At 38.6% G+C, this 26,261-nt stretch overlaps 1 protein-coding gene across 8 annotated transcripts in view; it reads right to left on the bottom strand.

Annotated features, from left to right (window-relative positions):
* Window positions 1–14,916, bottom strand: part of ANKS1B (ankyrin repeat and sterile alpha motif domain containing 1B) — a 416,591-nt gene extending 401,675 nt beyond the window's left edge. For 2 of the 8 annotated variants that reach the window (XM_032107196.1, XM_032107200.1), the window contains exon 1: window positions 14,724–14,915. In XM_032107196.1, the coding sequence (XP_031963087.1) occupies window positions 14,724–14,857 (134 nt within the window). In that variant the 5' untranslated portion in view covers window positions 14,858–14,915. Of the gene's footprint in view, window positions 1–14,723 lie in introns of all 8 variants that reach the window. The other 6 variants (XM_032107192.1, XM_032107197.1, XM_032107198.1 and 3 more) reach the window with 5 other exon arrangements.
* Between the last annotated feature and the right edge of the window lie 11,345 nt (window positions 14,917–26,261).

Below are 26,261 nucleotides of genomic sequence, written 5' to 3'. Positions count from 1 at the left end.
CTGGAGGATGGTGATACCCAGCCCTGTCTCATTAGCATTGAAATAACATCCCACAACAGGGAAAAAAAAAAAAAAAGTGTAAAGATAAAGTGAGAAATTATTTACATTTAAGTTTTTAAGCTGTAGTGGAAAATACTGACCTATTGAGAAAGTGATAGGCTCACTCACTATTGATTAACAGTGAAACACATAAACACAACTTGCTAGTGTTTCAAATGAAAAAGAGAATCTCATTATCAAAGCACTAACAGAATTGGAGTCGTAATATTTAGCACAGGAACACTCAGTTACACAATATCATTAATATGGTCAGTGTCTAGTTACAGAATACACTGCTGTTAGCCAAAATGCATTTTCTTCATTTGGAATGTGAACTAATGTTTAGGTGTGCAAGTCTTCAGCTGTTATGCTAAAGATAAATGATCCCAGCTTAAGTCTGAGAATCCATTTAAAGGGATACAATGCAAACTTCTCTCTGGATACTGTAATTGCTACTCAGAGCATATGCTTACTGACCCAAAAACCTGCTCAAAAAACAACCACTTGAAAGTGATGGAAAAAATCAGATACATAGAGCCAACTTCAGCACAGCAGCACAATACCAAATTAAAAGACATATTACACTTCAAATGAGAAGTTGAAGTCAGGCTACTTTTTTTCCTTTTCTGACAATTTTTAAGCCAGGTCACAAATCACCAATCTTAGTTCGAGATGTTCGTTACCAGGTTTCTAAGCATTTTCAAATCTCGCTAAAAAACTTTCCAGGATGCCCATGAAAACTAAATTTAAAACATCTTCAGAAAGAAATTCTTCACACATGAATCAAAAGTGATTTAAATATCAACTTTAAATGAAAAAAACCCCAACATTTTAATCATACATATTATTGTCAAATTCTGTATGCTTAGATGTGTAATAATGTACCCTAATGGAGTTGCAAAGGGAAAGAGATTTGTCATCAAAATTATAGTGTGTTTGCCTCTGACTGTTAGGCCACATGACTAAAATTGCAGACAATTAGAAGTATGCCCTGAGCAGTGCTAACGCAGTCAGGACAGCCTCCTTTGCTGCTCTGGTAAATTTTAAATAGTTCCTGACAACTCCCTATGTGAGTGTCAATTCAACTGCTTTGAAAGGTAGCATCTGCCTTATAGTTACAGTGAAAATAAAGCCATCCTTTGCTGAGTTTTGTATGCTTTACCCAAGGTTCATCTGATGCCCAGTAAGTTTGGTAGTGCAATACTGTGAAATGAATCTGGTATATAGATTGCTTTCTATGGAGCTGAGAAAGAAAATCCCCAAAGACCCAACTTTCCAGGAGCATAATGAATTGCCAGTTTTACCAAAAGATTTATTTTCCTCGGGAAAATCTCAACTGTATTCTGGACTTTTCCAAGAATCCCAGAAGACTGCAATAATGCATGCTGCGTGACAGTCGCTGGAGCTACTGTGAGTGCTACAGCAACTCACAAGCCAAATGAAACTTAGCAACAGAGATGCACATTATGAGCTGACCTTCTGCAATAACTGTTCTTAATTCCTCTTTAGGAATTGTGACACGCAGAAATGGTGACATCTTGTGTAATTTAACAAAGTCATACTTTCAAAGGAGATCTGGGTAATTAGCTACTATGAAGACTAGCCAAAGTAGTAAACTTTCAAAGAAAGAAGTCTAGACATTCTGGCTCCATCCTTAAAAAAATAATCCTGAGGCCTGCCTTCTCATTCTTGACTGGTTTTTTTTAACCCAAGAACATACTCTAACAGAAATACCACAAAGGGACTGAGTTCCTTCCGTCATTTTTCAGAGACAGTGGGTTTGGCTTTGGCATTTTCCCAAGTAGCTAGGCAAATTCATCCACATTTGCTATGGATCCCTTGGGCAAAGACCAGACAACATCTAGCCACCTGCGTGTATTTTCTTGTCACTCTCGAAAGAAATTTATTTGCCACTTCTTAAGTTTTCATCAGTCTTTGAGGAAGGTTCTGAAAGTGGACCTCTACCACTTTGCTCAGGAAATTATCATGCCCTACTTTGCAAATCAGTCCTGTACCCCTGATCTTACACTTTTGATCAGCACTGTGTCTGTTCTTTCAAACTACCCAATGAATTCTGTTCTATGTTCAATTTTTCCATGCCATCTCCAGCCTAGTGTCTTCTGAATTCTCTAAAATCATTAAAATCATTAACCTAGATTTTTTTTTTTTTTTTTTCACATGGACTCCCTGGCCTTGAAGTGAATATCTTCAGCAAGGTTCTCTTTTTCAAGGCTGGCATAAGCAACCTCAGGATTCTTCACATCCTACATTTTTCCCCTGTTTCAAGCTGGGCATCACAATTATACTGGGAAAAGAAGCGATGATGATGAGAAAAAATCCTATGAAAACAATATTTAGTTACTGAGGGAAGGGAAAGAAATCTCTTTGTCTCTTACCACCATCATAATTAGCTCATTTATTCCCTGGAGGTTGTCTACTGAAATAGGCAGCCTAACAAGGAGGATGCTCCCTTGGCATTTTAAAAAGCAGACACTTCTAAACAACCTCACTTGCTTTTCTCAAAACTTATTTCCTCAGTCTGTGCTCTGTTACAACCAGTTGAACTTTAAAGCAAAAGAAGGAGAGCAAATATTGCAACAGTTCATGTCATAGCAAAAACTATTCATGCACTGGAGACGCATGACAAGATTTCTGCTGCTTTTACTCCTTTTATGCCATTTATACCTAGGCAGCTCTTTCTTGCTTGCATGACAGAGACATGGATGCTCAGTGCTGAAGCTTCTCTCTTTTTTTGGTTAAGCAGTACCAACACAGTAAGTACCACAGACCAGGAATGGCGTCACTTCTAAGTCACTCATTAGTTCTGGTTCACAGTTTAAGTGGGAAAATTATGCCTCAAACTATCTTTCTAGGGCATAAGAGGAAACGTTTCATCACTGGGGAATGACCTTGCTGTTTCCCCAATAACTGTTTCCCACAAGAGAAGAGAGGAAAATAACATCCTTCCTCTACAGAAAGCTCTTTCATTTCATCTCTTCTTCACGCTTTACTTTCAACAATTAAAGTTTGATTTTTCTTGCCTCACCTTTGCTGTTTCAGGTAATATAATGGGAATCTTGTTCAAATGAGTACCAGTAGTTGCTGAAAAGGAAAAAAAAAAAAGGAAAAAACCATCCTCCAGCATCTCAAATTCTAGATAATGTCTCATAAAGATATTAGATACACATCAGGAGTTGTAATCTTTTGTAAGTTATTAGAGGTATCTCCAGTTTCTTTATATTCTGTTCACCACCATATGGGTAGTCTATATTTTTAATCTCAAAATAAATATATTTTTCTCTGGAAAAATATTTTTTTTTGTGGAAATGTATATGTAACTATATACAAAAAAAAAGAGTATTAAAAATTGTTGAGATTGCAAAGGCAAGGATTAAAGTTCTGGTGTTAAGTCATCCTGCTACCACATAGGTATTAGCCTTAATCACGTTATTTCCTTTTATTTTGCAATGAATGCTGATCTTGGAACAGTTGCAGGCCTATCCCCTAGAATGGGGATGATTGAATAAAAACTCTTTTCTTTTTGAAAATCAAAGGTATTAAAAGGTTCATTGGTGTTTATTAAATCAATCAAACAAGGTAAGAACAGCAGCAGCAGTTTAATGCTGCACCACAGAACTGAATTCTATCTGTGCCTGTTCTCCAGAAACAAACCTCTATATATCTGAACAGATCTTTATACATTTGGACATATAAAATGCTACTTAATTTATAGAGAATGTTCTTCACATAATACTTCATTAAGATGTGAAACCCTTGCTGTGAGATGCCATAAATGCTAAAAATTTGCATTGCTTCAAAGACCAATTGAAAAAGAAAAATCCACTGGAGCTACTTAATGGAAAGACAATACATCTGTCGTAGAAAGCTGCTGCAAATTGCTAAAAGCTGTGAGAGCACACTGGAGAAACTGTTACATACTACATGTTTGCTTTGCCACTATATTCTTCTACGAACAGGCTCTTAACTCCCAGTCAAAACTGGAGAAGAGTACTTTCCTGGACAGACATTCATTCTGACCAAGAAGATCCACTCCTATAATTTTACACTAACTATATTAATACTGTGAAAAACAAGCTTGCTAAAGTCACCAGATGGAAACACCAATTCAATAAATACTTCTCACCATAATCTAAGAGTGCTTCAGTCAGCATTTTTAAGTGCAGATATTAAAACCCCTACCCAGTCACTGAAGTACAGGGACAGTAAACTCATTAATATTGTGAAGCAGTCAGACACCATAGCGACAAACATCACCAACAAAAAAAAAAGCTCAGGAGAAAAATTAATCATTCTTCTCCTAGAGAAGAGTTTGAATTGTGTGCAGAAAATGAGGCTCAGGGCTAAACACTGAATAGTAAGTTAAAAATGCTGAATAACTGCTTATTTAATGAGCACTGTCTATCCTGGGCTGCAACTGAGGAAAAGACTACAGATTGTGTCATTAAAAAAACACGTAATTCCTGCATTCAGTGGGATACATAAAAACTTCACTGGCAACCTTATTTTTATCATTCATAAAAAAAGCAAACTAAAACTCCTGAAATTTCACCATGCAGTGTCATACTGGCAAAACTTCACTAGATGATTTATCACAACTACTTCTTCCACTTATACTAATGGCATGACTGGTTGCACTGTATTAACCACTATTATAGCAATTTATTTTAGCACTAAAAGAAAAGGAGACAGTTTGCAAATGCATTTCACAAATATAGCAAGGAAATATGAAAATGTCAAGCTTTGAATGAAAACCGTATTTCAGTGCATGTACATTTTCTCTCTATTCTGCTGAATGAATTTTTCTTTATTCTGTCCTGTTCCTCGTAGCTCATCTCCTAAACTTTTCTCACTCTCCTCAGCACTGCTAACTACCATGGCGAGTCTCAGTTCTCATTCCTAATTTCAATCCTTATACCCATTTCTTTTACAAATCATTTCTAGTATTCCAGCCTTCTCAAGAGTTTTACACACAGTCTGCTTGCTAAACCACTCCAAATACCTTGAGTCAGGTCTCCACCTGTCTTCTACCCACATCTTCTCACCCAGAACATACACCTATTCCATACCTTTAGACGCTTAATTTTCTGTTTATGACAAGACTCCTCTCCCTCTGAAATCAAGACTTACATAGTCTACATGAAAGGAGGAATAGAGGGGATAGATTTAACTGTTGTGACAGGCAAACAACAGATTGGTAACATATACATAAACTACATGCTGTATACTTTATTTCCACAAATGATAGATTTGGTTCTCTGAAACATTACTTGTGCGCATTATGTGAGAAGATCCCTGGCGGACCTACCATTTGGTTATGCAAGATACTGCTCTGCAATAAATGTGCACAAAACAGGAAGCAGAGTGATTGCAAATCACTTAGGAGCATATTTTGACAAATTAACTACACAGATGACAAGAAGGACAAGGAAGTGGATAAATAATTACTTGAGAAAACTGAAAACTAAAAATAAGTGCAAATTATGTTTTTAAGAAACCTTACCAATGACTTAATTGAGATTCTGGGGTCAAACTGCTAATATTACTATGCTGGGGGGGTTAATTTGCAAAAAAAATAAGCTAGACATAGAGATTCACTCTTCGTATCGAGTGACATCTAAAAACAGAAAACAATGACCCTGACAAATCAGAACATAAAGATGGAAGACATGAAACTCAAGAGTTAATTCTCAAAATTACCAGTAAAAACGATACTGGAAAGTTGTATCATGAAAGCTTAAAATTCAAGCAACATGCAGTGGGAAAATACCTAGTCTAAAAAATATTCCCAATCCTGATTTATAAAACCCTTCTTTTTTCTTACTTTCTCTAAAAGGCATCTATCTCCTGGACGCTCCTCATACTGCGACAGCATGAATACTTTACAACTTAACCTATTTCTTGTCCAGGCTATGAAGGATTAGGAGAAAATCCACACACCAATCACACCATTCTTACAGGAGAAAGAAGTTACTAATGTGTAAACTCAAAAACTAAATGTGATATTTGCAGTTTTGTAATGACTAACACGTCAGAAAAAGAAGTAAAACACAAAAAACTGTCCAACTCCAGCACAAGAGCCTGTGAAGGACTACATAAGATTTTTGCCTGAATTTTGAGAGGCTCCAATGAGCTCATTTCTCCAGCCTGTCCAGGTCCCTCCTTACAGCAATTCTTCATATGAATGGTTTCTCCCCAGTTTGGTGTCACCTACAAACCTGCTATACTTGATACATTGCAATCAATACTGGCCCTTGAATCCTTCGGAAACCCTCTAGTAGATACAAGCAATTGGATTTTGGACTGTTGATCACACCCTCTCACAGTCCAGCCAAGTTTCAACCCACCTTATCATCCTCTTACTCAGTTCATAGCTCACAATTTTGACTGAGACTGCCCTGAGGTAAAACACCACGCTTTTCCCCTTGTTCACAGACACAGTTTTCACACTGTAGAAAGCAATTAAGGTTGGTCAGGCATGATTTAAGCTTAGTAAATCCATGCTGGCTGTTCTCAGTTGTGTTCTTATCCTTTGTGAGAGAAGAAATTGCATTCATGAGGACATGCTCTGGAACCATCTCTAGGACTTAGGATGAGCCTGATGACCCCAGAACCTTCCTTTTGCTCTTCCTGAACACAGGCATGACATTTTCCTTTTTCAATCACCAGAAACGTCCCATGTTTGACACAATCCTCCAAAAATTAACAGTGGCCTCACAGTAATATTGGTTCCTCGAATGTAAATGTTCCCCTGATCTTCCTCTGCTGTGGGCCATGTTCCATTGCCACACAAATCTTGCTAGTAGGCTCACAACTTTGGTAAGTCAAACTTTACCACCAAACAACCAAAGCTCATGGAAAAGGCAATGATTCTTCGCCTTTTCCATGAGCTGTGTCACTATGTCTTCTGCCCCACCAAGCACTGAGTCCACATTTTCTTTTTGTCAACATATTTACTTTTGCCTTTCCTCTCTTAACTAGTTTCAACTCCAGTTAATGTTTTCTAATTTGTTTCTTGTACAGTTGGAGCATTTTCAATAAACCTCATGTGATACAAAATCATGCATTTTAAGTAATTATCATGTATCTCTAACTTCAACCATCTAGAATTCTGCCTCTTGGCCAGCTAATCTACTGATTATCGATCAGTACCTATTATCTACTGCTTCTGAATTAATCCAAACCAGCTATAAAACACAAAAGGAAAGCAATTCTACCCAAATTTAGCTTCAACCTACCTATGTAAGTGGTCATTTTTATATATTCTACATATACTTTCAATTACAAATGTTTCCCTGTTCTTCAAAGGCTACCTACAAAAATATTTAAATTAGGGACGTGTTTCATCTTGAAATAAAACCATTCAATATCCACTTTGGGGTGAGCTCAGTCGCGCTCTATGCCCCCTAACTGTATTGACTAGATCTCCATTGGCTGTGATAGGAACTTAGACACCTAGCACTGACATCAACACCTATAGAAACACAGCTGCCACTGGCTGTTTTAAAGTAGGACTAAACTGCACTCGAGATGTCATTTTTAACATTTTTTCTCTCTTTAGAAAATGTATGTGCAATACATAGGAAACAGTGTAAAATGATTATAATAAAAGCACAACCTTGTGGAATTAAATCTCACAGAACCTTTCTTAGAGCAGATACCTGTACATTATTAGAAATTCATAGATGGTGAGGTGCAGAACAGTTGTTGTATCACTTCTTAATGCAAAGTGATCATACTGAAAATACTGTCATCAGGAAAAAGTAATCAAAAAAAAAAAAAAAAAGTCTTCCAATAAAGTCTAGAAGGTTCAAAAAAAGGTATTCCCTACTTCCCAAAAGGGTCCACATACACGAAAATGTCATATCAGTAGACAGAAATTAACACTACTTACTATGCCTTACACATTTAACATTAAAAGCTGTCAATATATTTTATCTTGAAGTATTAGTATAGGATTAGAATGTGTACTCTAACTAGAAGTGGCCAGCAGAGAAATTCCATGGCAGAAGAGAATTCCAGCTGCGGAACTCTTGTATCCGTCACCTCCCCAGGTGAGCACACTAAGCTTGCTGAAGAAAAGGCACTGTAGCTACACTCTACATTACACAGTCCCTTAGAGATTATATACCAGTAGCATAAATTAAAGCAGTTTATAGGATGCTTCAACTAGTGTCTTTGTCAAGAAAATTTTAAAAATGGGCTAGAGCTGTAAGCAGCTCCTTAATGGCTCATCCATGAATACTCATACAAACAGAAACTGAGGCAAATAAGATAATCTACCTGTAGAGTTTCAGAAACATGGCTATGTCCTGGATCACTACTGCAGTGACTGTGAAACATCTGCCCTAAAAGCACCTGTATTTTTTCTTCATAACATTTCCAACCCTCACAAGATACAGACCTCAGACCTTTCAGATAACATCAGTCTTCATTCTACTTCATTTATTTCCCCTCTTAGTTCTGCTATAACGTTACTACTTGAAAACAGTACTATCATGTCAATCTCAAAAATGTATAAAGCAGCATTAATTCTGTTGAGTTACCAAACTACTAAAATCATAGATGTTGGACAAGAGGGGAAACACAGTGATGATCACAATGAATTTATAGGGTCTTCTGTGGAGTTAGACACTAGACATCAAGTGGCTAAGAATTTTAAAAGTGTTGTTTTAAGTTATAGACACTTCAACATTCTGAAGGTTTTTCCTTACCTTCTCCTTTTAACATGTTTGTCAAATTTCCCTTACTAGTCTGACTGATTCTGTCATGAACTCCATCAGTCCTCCCAGTACAGTTACCATTACCTGATCCTATATATGGTTAGATAAAATGACCTTGGTAGATTTTACACCAAATCTGTACTTCTTGCTGGTCATTTTTTGCATTTGGCCAAATATTTTAGAAAAATAATAGAACATACACTTGACCAATACTCAGGAAACAAGTTCTGGAGTAAGGAGAAGTGGGAAGTTTATCCATGGAGTTTAACTACAGAGCTTGAATCCAGGATCATGCTGAACTCCTAGGGAAGATTTATTACACAGACTTTGTGAATTGACTTGCCTTTAACCATCTACCAGATGTCCGGGATACTGTTATATTGCTACCTATATATATTGTAAATATTTCAAACTAGAAAAGAAATCTAAGGAATTCAATAGATAAAATGCTGTCTGAACTTTGATTGAAAGCATTTACCAAAAGTGAGAATAAAAATAAGTCTAAGAAGGGTAGAAGATAACAAAATGAAGGCTAAGAGAAGCTCACACATTTGAAAGGGCAAACGAACAAAGCCAAGGCAGCAATCAACTATCACTAATACCAAAAAGCATAAACTAACTGTTGTCCTGATTATTAGTTTGCATTCCATACTGAAAGGCAAAAAGAAAAAAGATTAAATATGTCCTCAAAAGAATTAGGTTACCTACTCTAACAGGATAAAGAAGGTAATTTGGAAATCTGGGAACGCCGGTCTCTGCTTAGGCCATCGGTACAAACCCCTTCGTTAATTAAAAGTAGTATAACTAAAATTAGAAATAAATACAGACTAAATGGATGCCCCATTGAACTATGTAATAAATACTTTCCATTTTATTATCTGTGCTGGTTGTCTGAAATAAATACCTTGGAATTGTGTGAGCCCAGAACTCTGCTACTGCAAGCCTCACATAAGAAAATCTCCCTATAAAAGAACCTAAGAAAGCTCCCCTTACTTTAAACAATGCTAGTTGTAATGATAAACAGAAGTAGTCCCCTTATTCTCGTTGATAAGTTGATCCATTTGTTATTCAAACTATAACATGAAAAAACTTTCAAACTGTTAACTAAAGCTTCATAAAGTATTTCAACATTTTGAATACTTCCTGCTCTACAAGCCCTACCAAGTGTGATCTGTTTTTGCAAAGGAAGCTGAATGAATCAGAGGGCTCTGCACAAGGACAGAAGAGGATCTGTGTGGTTTTCAGCACGCACTGAGGCCATCAGGCTAAACTGTGGCTTTGCTGCAAGCAAGACACTGCTCTGAGAAACAGATGAGGAAACAGATTGCAACTCCCAGACTGACAATCTGCTTGCCGTGTTTCTTATACTTTAGAGGAGAAATAACTTGGGCCAGGCCTATACACGGTGTAGCTGCGCTAAGTAAGGCTGAGCAAAGAACGGAGCCATTCCCTGCCACAGTGCCAAGTGTGGAAGGGGAAGAAACCAGCTCCAGGCAGGCTGCTCCGCCCTCTCATGCTGTGTAATGGCAGCAGCCAACAAAGAGCAAAAAAGGGCCAATTCAACCTTCCCTACTACTCCGTGCCAGTTCATATTAATTAATATTCAATCCCACAGTCCCATTAAAAATCCGAAGCTCTTAACATGTACAGTTTAAAAAGAATAAAAATTAGCATATAATCAAAACCTTCCATTCTTGCTAGTAACATGGAACAAACAGGCATGTACATGACTACATGTGGCAAAATGTGATAAGGTCTCTGAGATACATTAAAACCTTCAAAGTTATTTTTCCTAAAAACACTTTGAAAGAAACGAAGGCTGTCTCTATCCAACAACGAAAAACTGGTTGGTCAATTAAAACATGTTCTGTACACAGAGATAATCAAATTAAGTAAATTAAAAATACCAGGTTTGTTAGAAACACTTTACTCTTTCTATGTGTTAAATCCTTTAAAATGTGAACATTTATGCATTTAAGGATTTGGGATACAGAAATTAAATGAAACATTGTGTTAGAGAGACTGTGGGATTTTACTGTCAAGTTTTTGTGTTTACACTGGAATAATATAAGAGCCAGTGAAATAGTGTAAAATACGTGAAAATTCTATTTGCAATCTGGAAAAAAAATCCCTAATTCTAAACTTAAAAACCTTTTCTTTTTAATATGAAACATATTTAATGTACTAATGTGTGACAATTCCAGGCAGTGGAATCCACAAAGAAACAGAAAAAAAATAAGTTTAGACTTAAGTCTTCTAAACTTTGAATGTTTTATGAGGCGTCTCAAAATAGCCTTGTTTCATAGTAAAAGAAGAGAGCCCAGCTCTGCACTAATGCTTTGGGTTGGGGACCATAGGCAAGACACGTAACACAGCTTTAGATATCCTAGTGTATCACACTTGGAATTTAGATGTATCTCCAGAGTTCCTGGTTCTTTGTCAAAGCCCATCAGCCCATTCAGAAAACACCTGGGCACCTAAAATACCAATAAGTACCCAGGTTTAAGCAATTAAATTATGTCAGGTGTTAGGTTACTTGCTCTAGCATGTTGCAATGCTTTGTGCTGATCTTTTCACCTGAGGAATTCCCCTTCACTATGTTTCAGCCACAATCTTTATAATAAAGAGCTAACTATGGAGATTGAGGCAGGGGGCACAAACTGACCCAGAGCAGCCTTCCGACGCTTCTCCTGAACTGAAATGAGTTAGAAAGTCCACACAGTCAAACATCATTGATTTGTTGTCATTGTTTTAGGTAAACAAATCTGGGCATGAGGTATTATATAGTAACTATTACAGATATCTGGGTGCATATGAGGTCTTAATTAAGCATACATCATTTTTATGCACTTTGCACATACTCTAAGCATATGTTTAAATTCTCGCAGGAATTCATTCATACATTTATATGTGTGCTTAAATAGCTTTCCAGAACAGAGCTGTTTTCCTGAACTGTTGTCATAATTTAATGACTTAGAAGTCAGGCCCTTAAAAATTAAATAATTTAGTTTGCAATTAGCATCAACAAATAGGTTCAACTCTAGAATAACCATACAAAAGTTTGCCCTATTTTCCCCCCAAGTACCATAAAACACATTAACCGTTAAGGAAAAAAAAAAGCTGTTATAAAAATGTGAATAGGACATCAGAGATCAGATAGTTTGCTCATTGGTTCAGATAATAATCAATTTGTATTTGTCAATTTATGAATATTAAATTTCATTCACAGGGAACATAATTACTGTAAAGCCAATTTCCACCAAAAAAAGGTGTCTAGCTGTAGAGAGTTCAGCCACATAAATGCAGTCGTCTCCAGCACTTTGAAGAAATCCAAAGGGAAAATGTACTCCTACTACCTAGACCAATGCATCAGGCACAGTATTAGTCCATTTGCATCCTGAAAGAGTTGGACTTTTCCAGCCTAATGCTAGAAACAGAACTGCCAAAAGGAGAAAGAGCAAGCAACATGGACTTTCTCACCACAGTGGGACACCTACAGTCCTGGGGCACCATTTTAGAAACTGAGCAATAATTATGATCAGTAAAACAGCAGGAGATACTGTCAAACATGACTCCTAGAAATTATATAAAATGAAGAAAATTATGTCCCTATATTCTTCTCCGTTGCTTTTTTAAAAACAACTTTCAAAAGAAGTTTTTATTCTAATAAACTGCATGCGAAAATACGAATATAGCTCTACTAGTAAACTTCTTCAACAGATTTTCTATTTAAAAAATCTTTGGATCCCCCTCAATTTCAAAGTTTTATACTGTACAATTATGGCTCTTCTACAACTTTGCTATTTTCAGTAAGTGTTGATTTCCCAAACAGGATCAAGATGTTCATATGACTCTCAGTACCTTATTTTGTTTCCATGTTTTCTGTACCAAGACAGATCCAACCTTAATCTTGCATGTCATTCTGGACTTAATCCATAATTAATGGCATCAGTTAAGTCATGGAACATCTCCAGAAAAAAAAAAAGCTATGTCAAAATACCTGTCACATACAATTCTTTCTTGAAAAACATTTAGTATAATGCATAGTAGTTTCTGCTTTGAGCATCCTGCTGAACCCTCTAAAAAGTCTTATGTTCCATACTGTGTTAGATTGTGAACATTTACGCATCAAACCATTACTGAATTCTTTCTAAATTAGAAATATTTAATCATACAGCTGGATGCAGCATACAGCTGAAAGTTTGCTCTTAATTTTTGAAGTTGCGTTTACAGAAGCCATAGACATTCTTGTTAACATTAGTAAGAAATGCCATAAATTAAACATCTGCTTTACTTCTCTTTAAGCTAAGTGCACTTCCAGGACAAAAAAACCAGTTGACTTTACAACCTAAAATATTTCAATCCTGAGTAACAAACAAGGACTGTGCTGACCCATCTGTACATACAAAACACATGGTTCACGTGTTCTGTGTACACAACATACAACAGTGCTGTTAAATAAAGGAAGGCAAGCACAAGCAAATACATCCCCCTCTGGCTATACAGAACTTCCGACATACAACATGAAATTAACAGTGCAAGAATACAGCTCAGGCACTAGCCCTGGAGAAAGCCACTACACCAATCATGCATTAGAACTAGATTATAAATGGCTAGTCATTGCACCGAAGTGAACTTACTTCTGTAAGTTTACCCCAGAAAAGTGGGTATCATATTTCAAATTCAACTGGCTATCTGGCACACTTCTTCCTGAGCAGCCTATTTGAGTACAGTACAAAAAGCAATCACATGGTATGTTTTGATTTTGGTCAATGGGTTAGTAATTCAACAATGGTGCAATAGCATAGAACTTTGGTAAACTACAAATACCTGAACTGCTATTGTTTACAGCACTAAACCTAGCTTTAAAATAGCAAGATTTTATAATAGAGTTTAAACAGTATGATTTGGAGAGTTAACACTAAATTTTCCCTGATAGGGAGCTTTGAAATAATAAAAATACCTTGACAAGAAGGCACTGGCAATAGAATCACAAATACATTTTCATTTAATCAATTTCCATTGTGCCAGGCCTCCTCTTTCTTTAAGGAACAAAAAACCAAACCAAACCCCCAATTTATTCAAGTTCTAGGTCAACAGTGTTTCAGTTTATTTTGTCTTCTTTTGCTATGCCTAGTTTAGTGTTGGACACTAGCACTGGACTGTGCTGCAGACTTCCTCTGCTCTGAATACAGTCAAATGTCATAAATGATTGTGACAATGCTCTGACTTAAGAGCATGATGAAACTTATGATCAAAGCTATGCTGTAGATCCCAGGAGATACAACTAATGACTGAAGTTAAGCCCTTTCACCCAACATGGCCAGCAACCCAGTTTCACTCCACTAAATCTAGGCACCTTGAAAGTAATATTGCTCTTACCTAACCTGTTCCCTAAGTTTTACACCTCCTCTGCCTCGATGATCTCCCACAAAAAAGATTCCCTTTCTTTGTTTTGTAGGCTTATTACGATGGCATGCCTAATTTCTTCTGCAAGCAAGGGTAGCAACTATGGATGAGGGTATGGGGTGAAGCTATGTCTTTTTACAGAGAATTCCACGATGCAATGCCTTGTCTGTGATAAACACTTCCATCTGTGATTAAAGTAGCAATTTGAAGACGGAAATATCAAAGGAAGGGTAATTAATACATTGTATATATTATCCTAGCAGTCAAAACATAAGTTCTGCACCACAGCTAGTAAAAGAATGAACAAGGACCCTGCAGACGCATTGAAGGCAGGAAATTCAGTACCACTATATTAATAAAATGACTGCCTGTGACTTTAAACCCTGGCATGCTTCTACTTGGCGAGAGAGTGAAGGTTTTATTGTTACTATGAAGGATGCGGGAATGGAAATGAAGATGAGAGGGGCGATGATAATGATGATACGGAAGAAGAGGTTAATATCCCCAGCATTTGATGGGGAACGATGTCCCTACCTCAATAAGCTGGATAAGGGAATAGCTCCAGATCCACTGCCCAGGATCCCTCCTTTCCTCCCAGAGAGGAGTTTCTCCACCAGAGCCACATTCCCAGTGCGAGCGGCTTCCAGCAGTTCCTGGTCCTTCCCCATGGTCGGGAACCAAGCAGCCCCCCACGGAAGAGCTGCACCCCGGGCCACAGCGGCCCCCTCCCTCCACAGAACGGTCTCCCCTCCCCAGACCCTGCCTCAGAGCAGAGCACAGCAGAGATTCCTGCAGTCCCTTCCACACCAGCAGGAGCAGCAGCAGGAGGGAGGAGGAGAATCACCTCCTCCTAGTTTCACTGGATCATTTCTGGGTGGAGTGTGGAAGAAGGGGGGAGGGAGGGAGAGAGGGAGGACGAGGCCAATAAAGAACCTCCCCCCCCACTCCCATGCACACACGGCCCCGGCCGGGAGGATGGGGTGGGGGGAGCGGGCAGCCTCTGCCCCTGTGGGCGGACGGGCTGGCGGGGACAACGACGCTCACGGACGGACGGACGGACGGACGGATGGAAGCGGGGAGGAACGGGCGGAGGGAGGGATGGAAGGAAGGAGGGAGGAGGCGCAGCCCTGCCGTGCCAGGCCCGTTGCTGAGGAGACGCGGCTGGCGCGCTCCCAGTGGCTGCCCGGGCGCGGTGCCCCCTCTGCCCGCCCCGGCGCTCCCCGGCCCCGCGCTCCACTGCGGTGCCAGCAGCACCGCCCGCCGCCCCCCCGCCAGGTGCGCCGGCCGCGGCCCCCGCGGCGGCTCCGAGCGGCCTCAGGGCAGCGCCGGGCCGGGGGCGCCTGCCCGCGCTGAGCACGGGGCCGGGGGGGCCCGGGTGCCGGGGCGCGGGGGCTGAGGGCCGAGGAGCCGCGGGAGCGCAGGGAGCGCAGGGCGGGCTCCTGCGGCGGGCGCTGAGGGACGTACACCCACCCCCGGGGCGAATTGTCAGCAGGTGCGGGCGGGGCGAGGGGACCGTGGCACAATGCGCGCGTGTGTGCGAGGCGGGGGCTGGAGCAGGGATCCCTGCCCATCCAGGGACGCGCAGGAGCCCCGCGCCGACACCGCCGGCCCCGGAGCGCGAAGCGGTGCAGGCAGATAGGAAAACCCGGGCCCGCGGAGGTCAGGAACGAATCGGGCGGGCGGCACCTGCCGCACGCCAGGATCGCGGTTTTCAGTGTTCCCAAGGATAGGAGGTATAACGGAATATATTTGGTATCAAATCCAGTCAGCCCTTCTGGAGCTCCCGGTTCTGTTATAGAGACCTTTTCAATTGTATGACTTTTCTAGGCACTGAAATTAATCATTCCTTCTGGATTTTGGGTTCTTTCAAGCAGTGCTGAAAATACTCAGTGCTGGCCAAGTCATAGGTACATCCTTGACAAATGCGCCGTTTGATACTGTGCATATGTGAGAACCAAATTATAGCCCCGTGTTCCTGTTTTAGTTTAATAATTGGTTTAGGTAGGACTACAGGCAAATAACTTACGATCCCTCACCATTTCCCCCACTGACATCAGTGGCACTCTCCTATGAATTGTGTTCAAAAGAAGCAATGGCAGCAATGGCAAAATAATATTGTGTTAGGCAGGATTCTAATGTTGTGTTTTCAGAGAGTGTTTAGTACACCAAACCCATTGTACATGTAAGGCAGTGGAAAGATCCTTGTTGATTTCACAATTGATTTGTTTTAGTCCCTGTCAGTAACAGTTCTACAGATGTTTTTGTGTTTCTATTAGCTAATTAAGCAGTTTTAATCTCTTAAAAATGGATAGAAATTTCATTCTGGGGTCTGATTTTCTCTTACAAAGGAAAATAATAAATTCTTATGGAGACCTATCATTCCAATAAAGTAGTCCACAGAAACAACACAGTATATTTTAGCTAAAGAATGTAATTTACATAGTTTGTCATTTTCAGGATGTGAAATAATGTCTTCTCCAATACTGTCAGCAGGACACAGAATTGAGCACATGCATAAAATTATTAGGGACTCTGTAACTACAGCCTTTCTTATTGAAAGAGTCTGATATAAATAGCAATTTTAAGGCCTGATTCTGTGATCAGAAGTGTTTCCTTATGGTTTGAATATATAAATGTATAATCACATGAATTAGGATTTATAGTTTAAGTCTTTAGTCACAGCAGAGTCACAGTGGAAAACGGTAATGTAAAGCTGGACTAAAAAGTTGTATCTTGTTGCCAGCGACTTGAGAGTTAACTGGTGCCAAAGAAGTTAGCCATAAACTAAGAACACCCCTGCCTTCTGAATTCTTGATGTCCTCTGTTAAAGTTGCCATAATTTCCCTGTATTCCTGCTGTGCTTTTGATTTTATATGCAATCACAGGCATTGCCTGATAAACACCTTCTCACATGTATCCTCTGCATGCTTTGCATGAAGAGATTTCTTCAAGTTTGCTGAGAGCCTCTGAAGAGGTGCCAGTATTTGGTGAAGAGCTAATCATAAGGCAGGAGTGTGTGCATAAACCTGCACATTTGTGAAAAATTAGATTAGAAGCAGATACTAAGGAAAATCTCAGGTTTTTAAGAATTTGTATTGTTTATGTGGTTGGATCAGCAGATGGCAAATATGACTCAGTATAAACGTTACATAAACCTTCAAGGGAAAATAAAATCTCAAGACTGTGCTTTAATTGAAATGATCGTCCAGAAAGTTGTTGAGGAGCAATATGGATAATCAGGATAGAAATATCAATGGAGCAGATGCATGCAGTAGCCAGCAAATTCAGAAAGATTTTATGAGTGTAGCAAGCCTCAAAACCCCAGTAAACCCATCAGCCTAGTGCCAAAAAAACCCTGTGAAGGCCAAGTAGATTTCGTTTCATTAACAAATAGGGCAGAACAGAGTAATTCTATCAATTTGCAAAGATAAAAGGAATAAAAGCAGCACTAGTTAATGGAAGGGTTAAACATGGATAAATTCTAAGGGGTACTGAAAGGAAGAATTGAGAACATGAGCTGGTCTGTTTCCAGAGATTAAATGACAGTGGACTGTAGCTAGAAAAACAAAGTATCTAGACTGAGTTGAATCTAAGTGGCCAAACCCATTCATTAGATTAAGTGGACTCCTTTCTATTTTTAAATCTTACTGGTTTTGCTCCTGGTAACATCAGGACAACACTGTGGAGTGTTAAAAGTTGTAGTTATGATAAATAGGTGAATTAGACATAGAAAGTAGAAACATTGCTTTATAATTCGCAGTAGTTACAGAAGAGAAAAATAATTTGTAAAACAGCAAAGTGATCTTTCAAAACTGCTTTTTGAGCAGTGATGTTCCATATCACAGCAGACTTCTGATTCTATGATTTTAGTATTTGTGAAGACATTTTAAGTTGTGACCACTGCAGCTGTCAGTGTCTTAAGTGGCATCACACCTTCAATCTCAAAATTTCTCTTAACACAACATATGCTTTACCTTCTGTTTTCTTCCATTTTCTAAAATACCAGAGGGAGCACTTAGCCTACCTAGAAATTCTTTAACTGGTTTGTCATTTGAAAGAACTGGGAGTGATTGTAAAAAGCAGGGAGTTTCCTTAATGTTTTTACAATGCAACTATCACTGAGCTTTGTTCTCATATCAGGGTGACAACTTCTTCATTTCTTCCTCCTGCAGCCTCCCTGACTTAAAGGCAAATTAAATGGGTGCATTCCATTCCCCACTCTACTTTCAAGCAGAAGCATGGAAGGGAGTATGAAAAACTGAGTTGTAGGTTTTGAAGAAAACACTAAATCTGTGATATTAAAAAATAGTTGTGTAGAATAGCAAACATATTAACATCATATTTCAGGACTATGTGTTATCAATTCTCTCACATATATCTATAAGGAAGGCCTAAGATCTCGATTACAGATTCTGAGGGATATTCTGAGAGAGAGCACAAAATGCTAGAATAAACCATCAGTTCTTTTTGACAGCAGAAAATGAATTAGCATTAAATAGGCCTGATTATTATTCTAGTTTTTGTGAAGGCTGCCCAAGAAAAAGTAGTATTTTTCATGCATCTGGGTGGCAAGTGTTTTTCAGTCTTGATATTGTCTTTTGCTCTTTAAAGTGTATACCTATAGCAAAAAAAAAGAAACTGAGTCTCAAGCCATGAGCCCTTGAGGCCAGGCGTGAATGCCCAACATGTCCTGGTTCCCTGCCAAGGTGAAACCCAGATGCAGGTCAGCCCTCCTCTGAAGGCCCTCCTCAGGGATAGGCTCAGCAGGTGGATGGCACAGTGGACATGTCCTTGGTTTAGATAACTGGGACACACCATAATACTCACATGATGCTTAGTTTAGCTCTCACCACTGAAATATGCAAAAGGACTTGCGTTCTCCCCCACTGTAAAAGAAAATTATAGAAACTGAAGGTACTAAAACTAACTCATGAGGGATATAAAAACATGAAGAGTGCTGTGGTTTTAAAAGACTGCATGGATTCTCAGATTCACCCGATTAAGCAAAAGCTGAGGTAACACGTGAGGAAAAAGCCATGTTTGACAGCTTACCCACATCAATCCTATCTCTGACCATACAATTCTGACTAGATACCATTTTCTATAAACACTTACTTCCTTTCAAGCATGTTGGAAATTTGCAGGGGAAAAGAATGGAAAACCAGTCCCTTAGTGATGTTGCACAACAGCAAGACACTGTCTCAGCATTTGCAGTGATCCCACCACATCATTCTTACGGGGCTCTGAACACATTAAAGAAGAGCAAGAAATTAAACCGTGATTCTGTCTCGCAGCCATTAACCTACAGAGTCATCTGAATATATCATGGGAAGTGTGCTGCATTCCCCACAGGGCTGAAATGTCCCGCTGCTGGAAAGTGTCGAGTACACACAGGCTGCAGGTTGTGTCAGCGCTGGAGAGCTGAACCTCCAGAATATGGGGATGGAATAGTACTGACAGAAAGTCAAATCTGTCTGCCGTGCCATTTCCAGTGCAGTTGTGATTTTGCTCTCATGGCAGATGCCAAGGTTAACTGATATATCTATACATTTCTTTACATGTATTTCTTGTGTGACAGCAGGTGGGATTAGCAGTATGATTATTCATCCAATCCTTCTGCTCTGTGTTAGGTTTACATCAGTGTGCTATCAAAATATGCCTGAGACTATTTTTAATGCATTAGAGAAATGCACAATCAAACGTGGATACAAGTTAGTGAGAGCAGCATGCTGATTAGATGCCCCAATCCAGTGTGTGCTGACAGATACAGTACAATATTAAAGCTTTGCCTGTACTGTTTAATGCACAGCTTATTGCATAAAAAACAACTTGTTCCTACCTTTGATACATTGTAACCTCTTTCGGACTATAAAATATTTCCCCCTTCTCATCTTCCCTTGAGGATATGTACAACATTGCCAACACATCAGATTTTGACTACCTGAAAGAAGGATCATAGAGAAGTCTCAGCCAAAACATGCAAGTAACGAGGGACTGCAACTGCAAGTACAGACAGCTGGTAGAATTGTGTGCAAGTGTTATCCTTGCTCTCCATCAGTAATATCGAGGAAAGCACCACAAGGGGACTGGTGCACTGTAAAGCAATAGCATAGCTAGAAGTGTTCTGCCAGGGTCTGTTCTGGTTTTGTCTCCACTAATAGTAACTATCCTACATGAATACATAGTGGTAAATCACTCCTCAGAATTAATATAAATAGTTGAGCAAACACTCATACGTCATACATTCTTTAGGTATGTTTGTGTTTGTGCTTACACATGGTGATGACCAACAAGGCAGAATGTATTTGAAATTTCAACTGTGCTGTTGTGCAACATCACTTCAGACCTCACTGGGTCCAAAAGAGAGCATGGTTAGTGGAAATGAATGGTGCACACGGAACAAAATAGAGTATATTTAGGTAATGATCTGGGAAGGCTCAAAACTGTCTATATGTATTTAAAAGGAGTACCTGTCAGATGGAGAGCTGGGCGGTAAGAGGTGTACAACTAGGAAAAATAGGAGAAATATTTAAAAGGAGAAATATATGACAAAACTAAATTTTTTATTAATGTTTCAGTGGGAATTAACATGGAACCAAACAGACACAGCATTCTTTTTTTCTCAATATAGCATTGTCAAATATACAGTTTTCCACTGATTCTCTTACTAGCTTTAATTTACCAAATCCTTGCAAGTTTTAGCTTCGGTGCTTTTTCTTAACACAAATGATGCAGATAGCTAACTTTGCATGGGATTCTTGGTCTGGCCAGGTTTTTTTTTCCAGTGAGTATAACTATTTGTGGTGAAAAAGTGGTTGATGTTTCAACTACCAGGGCCTTTCTTTACAGGCCAAGTCCAAGGTGTTAACTGAAGTTACAGTCCCATAAGAAAAGACTGTGTTGAAACAAATCAATAGATCAAAATAACTCACCTGGACCAGATTCAATTCTCTAAAGACTCTGAAGAACCTCAGATCTAACACTCATGAAATTAAAATGATGACGTGTGAGCTATTGTTTCAATTTGCCTTGTGCTAGATGAGTAGTAGGTGGCAAATGTGATCCTGATAACTCCTAAGGGGCTTGAAGGGGGACCTGGAGAACTACTGAGTCTGATTTGCATGCTTCCAGAATTGTTAGACACCTGGCTGCATACAACAGTGAAGATTCAGTACAGCTTTTGGAGAAGAAAGTCATGTCTTGTATTTCTATTAGAGTTCTTTGGAGGAGTCAAAGAGCATATAGAAAATTGCCAGTCAATCAATAGGTTGTATTTGGCTTTCCAAAAAGCTTTTGACAAGGTCCTCAGATAATACTTTTAAAGAAATCAAATTGTTATTAAGAGGGATGATTTGCTTGTGAGTGGACAATTGGTTAAAGGAAGTAAAGTAAAAGGGGAGAAGAGTGACCAGTTTTCACATTGGTGAGAGGTTGTCAGGACCACTGTGTGGAGGTCTCTCGTAGGACCTGCACTGCTCATAAAGAGCCTCTGAAGAAAATATGAAGTGAAATAAAGTATCAAAACAACAGGTTTCAGAATAGCTTGGACTAAAACTGAGTATGAAAGAGTACATTGTTCTAGTAGATAGTAAAACAGAAGGTGGAACTCAACGTTGACAAAACAATGGAATAATTCTCTAGTGGAGGGATATTTTGGATTCCCCTTTTACAATTCCAAAACTTCTGTTACATCTCCATACATTTCTATAAAAATGCCCATTTAATGCTATATGGTAGTCAAAACGGCAAATAAAATTATTGGGAATTATTAGGAAAGGAAATGAGCATCAATATGTCAGTGTGTAAGACCACTGACATATTGTCCTGTCTCCAAACCATTACATCAGAACTAAGCAAGGTACAGTAAAGGAGAAGAGCTATAATAAGATGTATAGTACGTACAGGTTCTTAAAGCCTAAATAGATGAGGCCTCTTCAACTTTTAAAAAATTATAACCATAGGGAGATACAAATAGAAGTATATTAAATAAGTGGCATGGAAAAGGTAAATATAAAACAATTACCCATTATTTTTCCTAAACAAGAACTTAAGAATCACAGTGGTCAGGGGACAGACTTAAACCATGTTAATATATTGTTTTCATTCAAATATTTTAATTTAGAATAGGCTTGGGGTTGCTTTGTATTCTACTTGGAAGCATGTGCTTTTATTCTGAGAAACGGCATTTTAGTATGGACCTGTATGTGTGCACACTGATAGCAACACAGCACAAATAACAGGTATGTAAGCTGTGCTCATCATCTTGCTAATCTGTTTTATCTCAGGTTACTGCCTTGTGTAAGAGTGTCGTTTAATGGAGTTGTTGTATGTAAATTAAAATACGCAGCACATTGTTTACTGTGGTTTTGTACAGTACATATACAACCACGCAGTTATTCTGATGTTAAGGGTACTGCTACTGTCTGTCAAAAAAGCCCAATTAATATCAAATTTGTCAGAAACTAATTTTGTGAAGCTGGTACTTTGCTCCTAGCACAAGATTAGGGCCCCAATGTATTTTATTCAGTTAGCCCAACAGTAAAAAGGTTCTTCATTCTCAATTACTTCTTCAAGCCCCACAAAACAATATTATAGAGTGTTTATTAAAATTAGAAAGCTAGTCCTGCACTGCCTAGAGAAGAAAGTTATTGCTTTTTGCATGAGGACATGGTTATGCAGTGAATTTCTTAATCTCAATTACCTCTTATGTAACTGGATTACAGAGGAAAATATTAACATGAGTAATTTGTTTGCTGATGTGCAACTCCCTCATTTTGAGCCTTCTAACAATACAATAGGTCTCGGTCCAAAAAAATAATTGGTGAAGTCTGTGGCTAAACCAGCCAATTAATTTGATTTACACTTATTCATCTGAACTGAAGGTGACTATCAACCCCAGGCAAAAAGCCCTGATTTTGTTTCAGCAGCTAAGTTAAAGCTAAGATCTCAGAGGAAGAACCATGCACAAAAAATTATTACATGTAAGATTAATGTTTCATGAACACAACAGCGTGCTGATCTACCCCAGAGCATCAGTAGCAAAGGTAGCAGAGAGAACTACAGGAATGCCAGCATATACGTGACACTCTTCTAACTGGAGCTGATTTAGAAAAACACATTTAGGAATTAATTTTTGCATTCTTTCACACTGGAAGCAAACTGGTGCAGCTATTTGTGATAGATGTTCTATTTCCATACTCTATTAAGAGAATAGAAAGTACAGAGACACCCTCTGCTATGGATATGCAAATATGGCATAATCCTAGAAAAATATGCAATAATTAATGCAAAGTAATCTTTAATCAAATAATTACGTATATAACAAATTGGAACTAAAAAGATCTACCTCCAATAAAGCTGGGTGAATAACTAAAGTAGGATGAATAATTCAAGTAGGAAAATTCTGAAGGCACATAAATCTGGTAACTGCTGTTTTCTTACATTTGTTTCCTCTTTTCACACCTCTGGACCTGCCACACACTAGTTTTTTGAAAACAGGTTTTGTAATGGCAAATTAATGAACTTCTATGACACTACTACTTATCACATCATGCCCTTTTATATTGAAGATTCAATAAACCATTTTTAAATTTGAAATATCAAAATATGGAACTGCCCAGTTTTATTTCTATGTTAGTATTTCATCAAATGAATGCTTTTCTCAGAAATATCCCAGTGAAGACACCACCCTGCATTAGCCCAATCCCTTTACACAGAAATATTCAGGTTGGAAAAGACCTTTAAGGTCATCAAGCCCCACCATTGGCCCATCACTGCCAAGTCCACCACTGGACTGTGTCCATAAGTGTCACATCTACACGTCTTTTAAACACCTTCAGTGATGGTGACTCTACCACTACCCTGGACAGACTGTTCCAGTGCTTGACAACCCTTTTGGTCCAGAAATTTTTCCTATTATCCAACCTAAACCTCCCCTACTGCAACATGAGGCCATTTCCTCTTGCCCTATCACTTGTTTCTCGTGAGGAGAGACTGAAACATTTCACCACCACCACCATCTGAGCAAGGAAACAACAGATTTGCTGTGGAAGCCAAATCAGTTTCTTTTTTTTCAGGTAGGATTGTTTTTACATAAAACCATATTTTCCAGTTATTTTGAATGCTTTGATACATTTTGTAATGTACCCCATCTAACGCACTTTGTGTATACAGTAACTAAATGTTCATAGCACCTGCTTTAATTAGTATTCAGTTTGTCTGTTTATTGTGCATTTCTCTCTTGCTGCAATTTTTAAATTTCCTTTCATAGAAACTCTCAGTCTCTCTTTTCTACTTCCTTCTATAATACAACCCTGTCTTTCTCACAGGGAAGATTACCCTGTTAGGGTGGTTGTAGTGAAAATGTACATCATGCCGAGGATGTGTTTGTGCTACAGCTCTGCCTCATCCTTTCTTAGTTACACACAGCTTCAATTAAGTTCTCACAGTAACTTCACCTCCAGTGTTTCAGGCTCAGATTCTTCTGGCAGGCCCATTTCCCATGGATATCAGGAATGGTAGAGTGGGTGAGATTGGATACTGAGTATCTGATAACTAAATTTCCTGTTATTCATAAATCCCACTTTATGTAGGTTCTCCTGATTGGCATAAGAAGTTTCTAAGGATCCTTAAAATGAAAGGACATCAGCAAAGTGGGAGATTATGACAATGTTTGTCAGTTAATAGCTAGCTAACACATGCAGTATGATGTTGCTCCATATATGAGTTTTATCACCAGATGGAGAAGAAAAAAATAAATCTGTTACTGCCTTTAAATTACTATTTGCTGCTAAGTAAAAATATTCCTTTTGATTCCAGCAGCTGTGGATTTAAAGGCAGCCACACTGACATTAAGGATGAAAGATATTCAGCCACATAGGAAGACGTTCTCATGAATAAAGTGCTCAGAATTTGTTCTAGTGTATTGTTTTCCCTATGCTTATTTCAAACTCTCTCCTTTTTCCTCATTGACTTACAGTAGCTAAACAAGAGACATGTTTTGCATAATGAGAAGGCCAAAGAGATTAACTCTAGGTTGCCTTTGCCTGCTGAAGTATTTTGTCAAGTCCCATTTCAAGGAGTCTTTTAAATCTTCTTAACATTATGACTTTGAAGGAATACTTTCCTGTTGCATGAGCTGAAAATGTTTCTGATAATTGCAAAGGAAGGTTTAACAACAGCATTCAGGTCATGACCGCTTTCAGATATATCTTCAGATGAGTATGAGCTTGAAACTTAACTTGTAGTTTTCCATGAGTTACATTGCCAGCTGTTAGTGATTTGGGAAGATTTAGGATCCAGTTAAAGCAAATAGCACTGATACTGCTTTAAAGAGTTTCTCAATGCAACTGCAACTTACCATATTTCTTACATTACTTCTGGATAGGAAATGAAATGCTGGGGGTGACATTTTTTTTATAATTCTTTAAGAAAGCTGTTGTATAAGTATTCTCATATATATATATATATACACACACACACACTCTCAAAAGGTCTGGTGAATACTGCAGAAAGAGCAAATCTCATTTTTAGAAAGAAGTGGTTTTTCAGGAGACTTCCTGCTATCTTCCTGTTAAGTTTGAACAGAGAAGCCTCATTTCTACATCAAACTCAGTTCAGGAAAGCAGCTGTGATCATGCTCGTGTCCATTATATTGTCACGTTCTGCAACATGTCCTAGTATGTGGCACTGCAGGATGACACCTTAAAAAACTCTCCCTTGTACCTATCCTAAGTTGCAGCCTCTTGTTGGAAATAGAATTAAAAACAAGCGGAAGGAAAAAACTACATTAAGATTCCAGAGGAATGAAGAGACAGCTGCTTTCTATGCTATTTTCTCTATTTGACAAAAATAAAGCGACCCCATTCCTACAGTAAATTTTATATAAATTGCTTTTCTCTCTGCTTAGTCATTCTGCCTGTAAGTTTTTGAATAGCCAAACAGGATATAAAAAGAAGTAACTCCAGATCACTTACCACACACTATGGTGTTAATATAAACTGTCATGCTAGATTACCATCTGGCAAAGGTGAGTAAGGTAAACTTTTTTAAAGGATTACACTTGGTTATTCC

The sequence above is a fragment of the Corvus moneduloides genome, chromosome 4 (assembly GCF_009650955.1).
Source record: "Corvus moneduloides isolate bCorMon1 chromosome 4, bCorMon1.pri, whole genome shotgun sequence".
Taxonomy (NCBI): Eukaryota; Metazoa; Chordata; class Aves; order Passeriformes; family Corvidae; genus Corvus; species Corvus moneduloides.
This window is presented reverse-complemented; position numbering and strand designations above follow the sequence as displayed.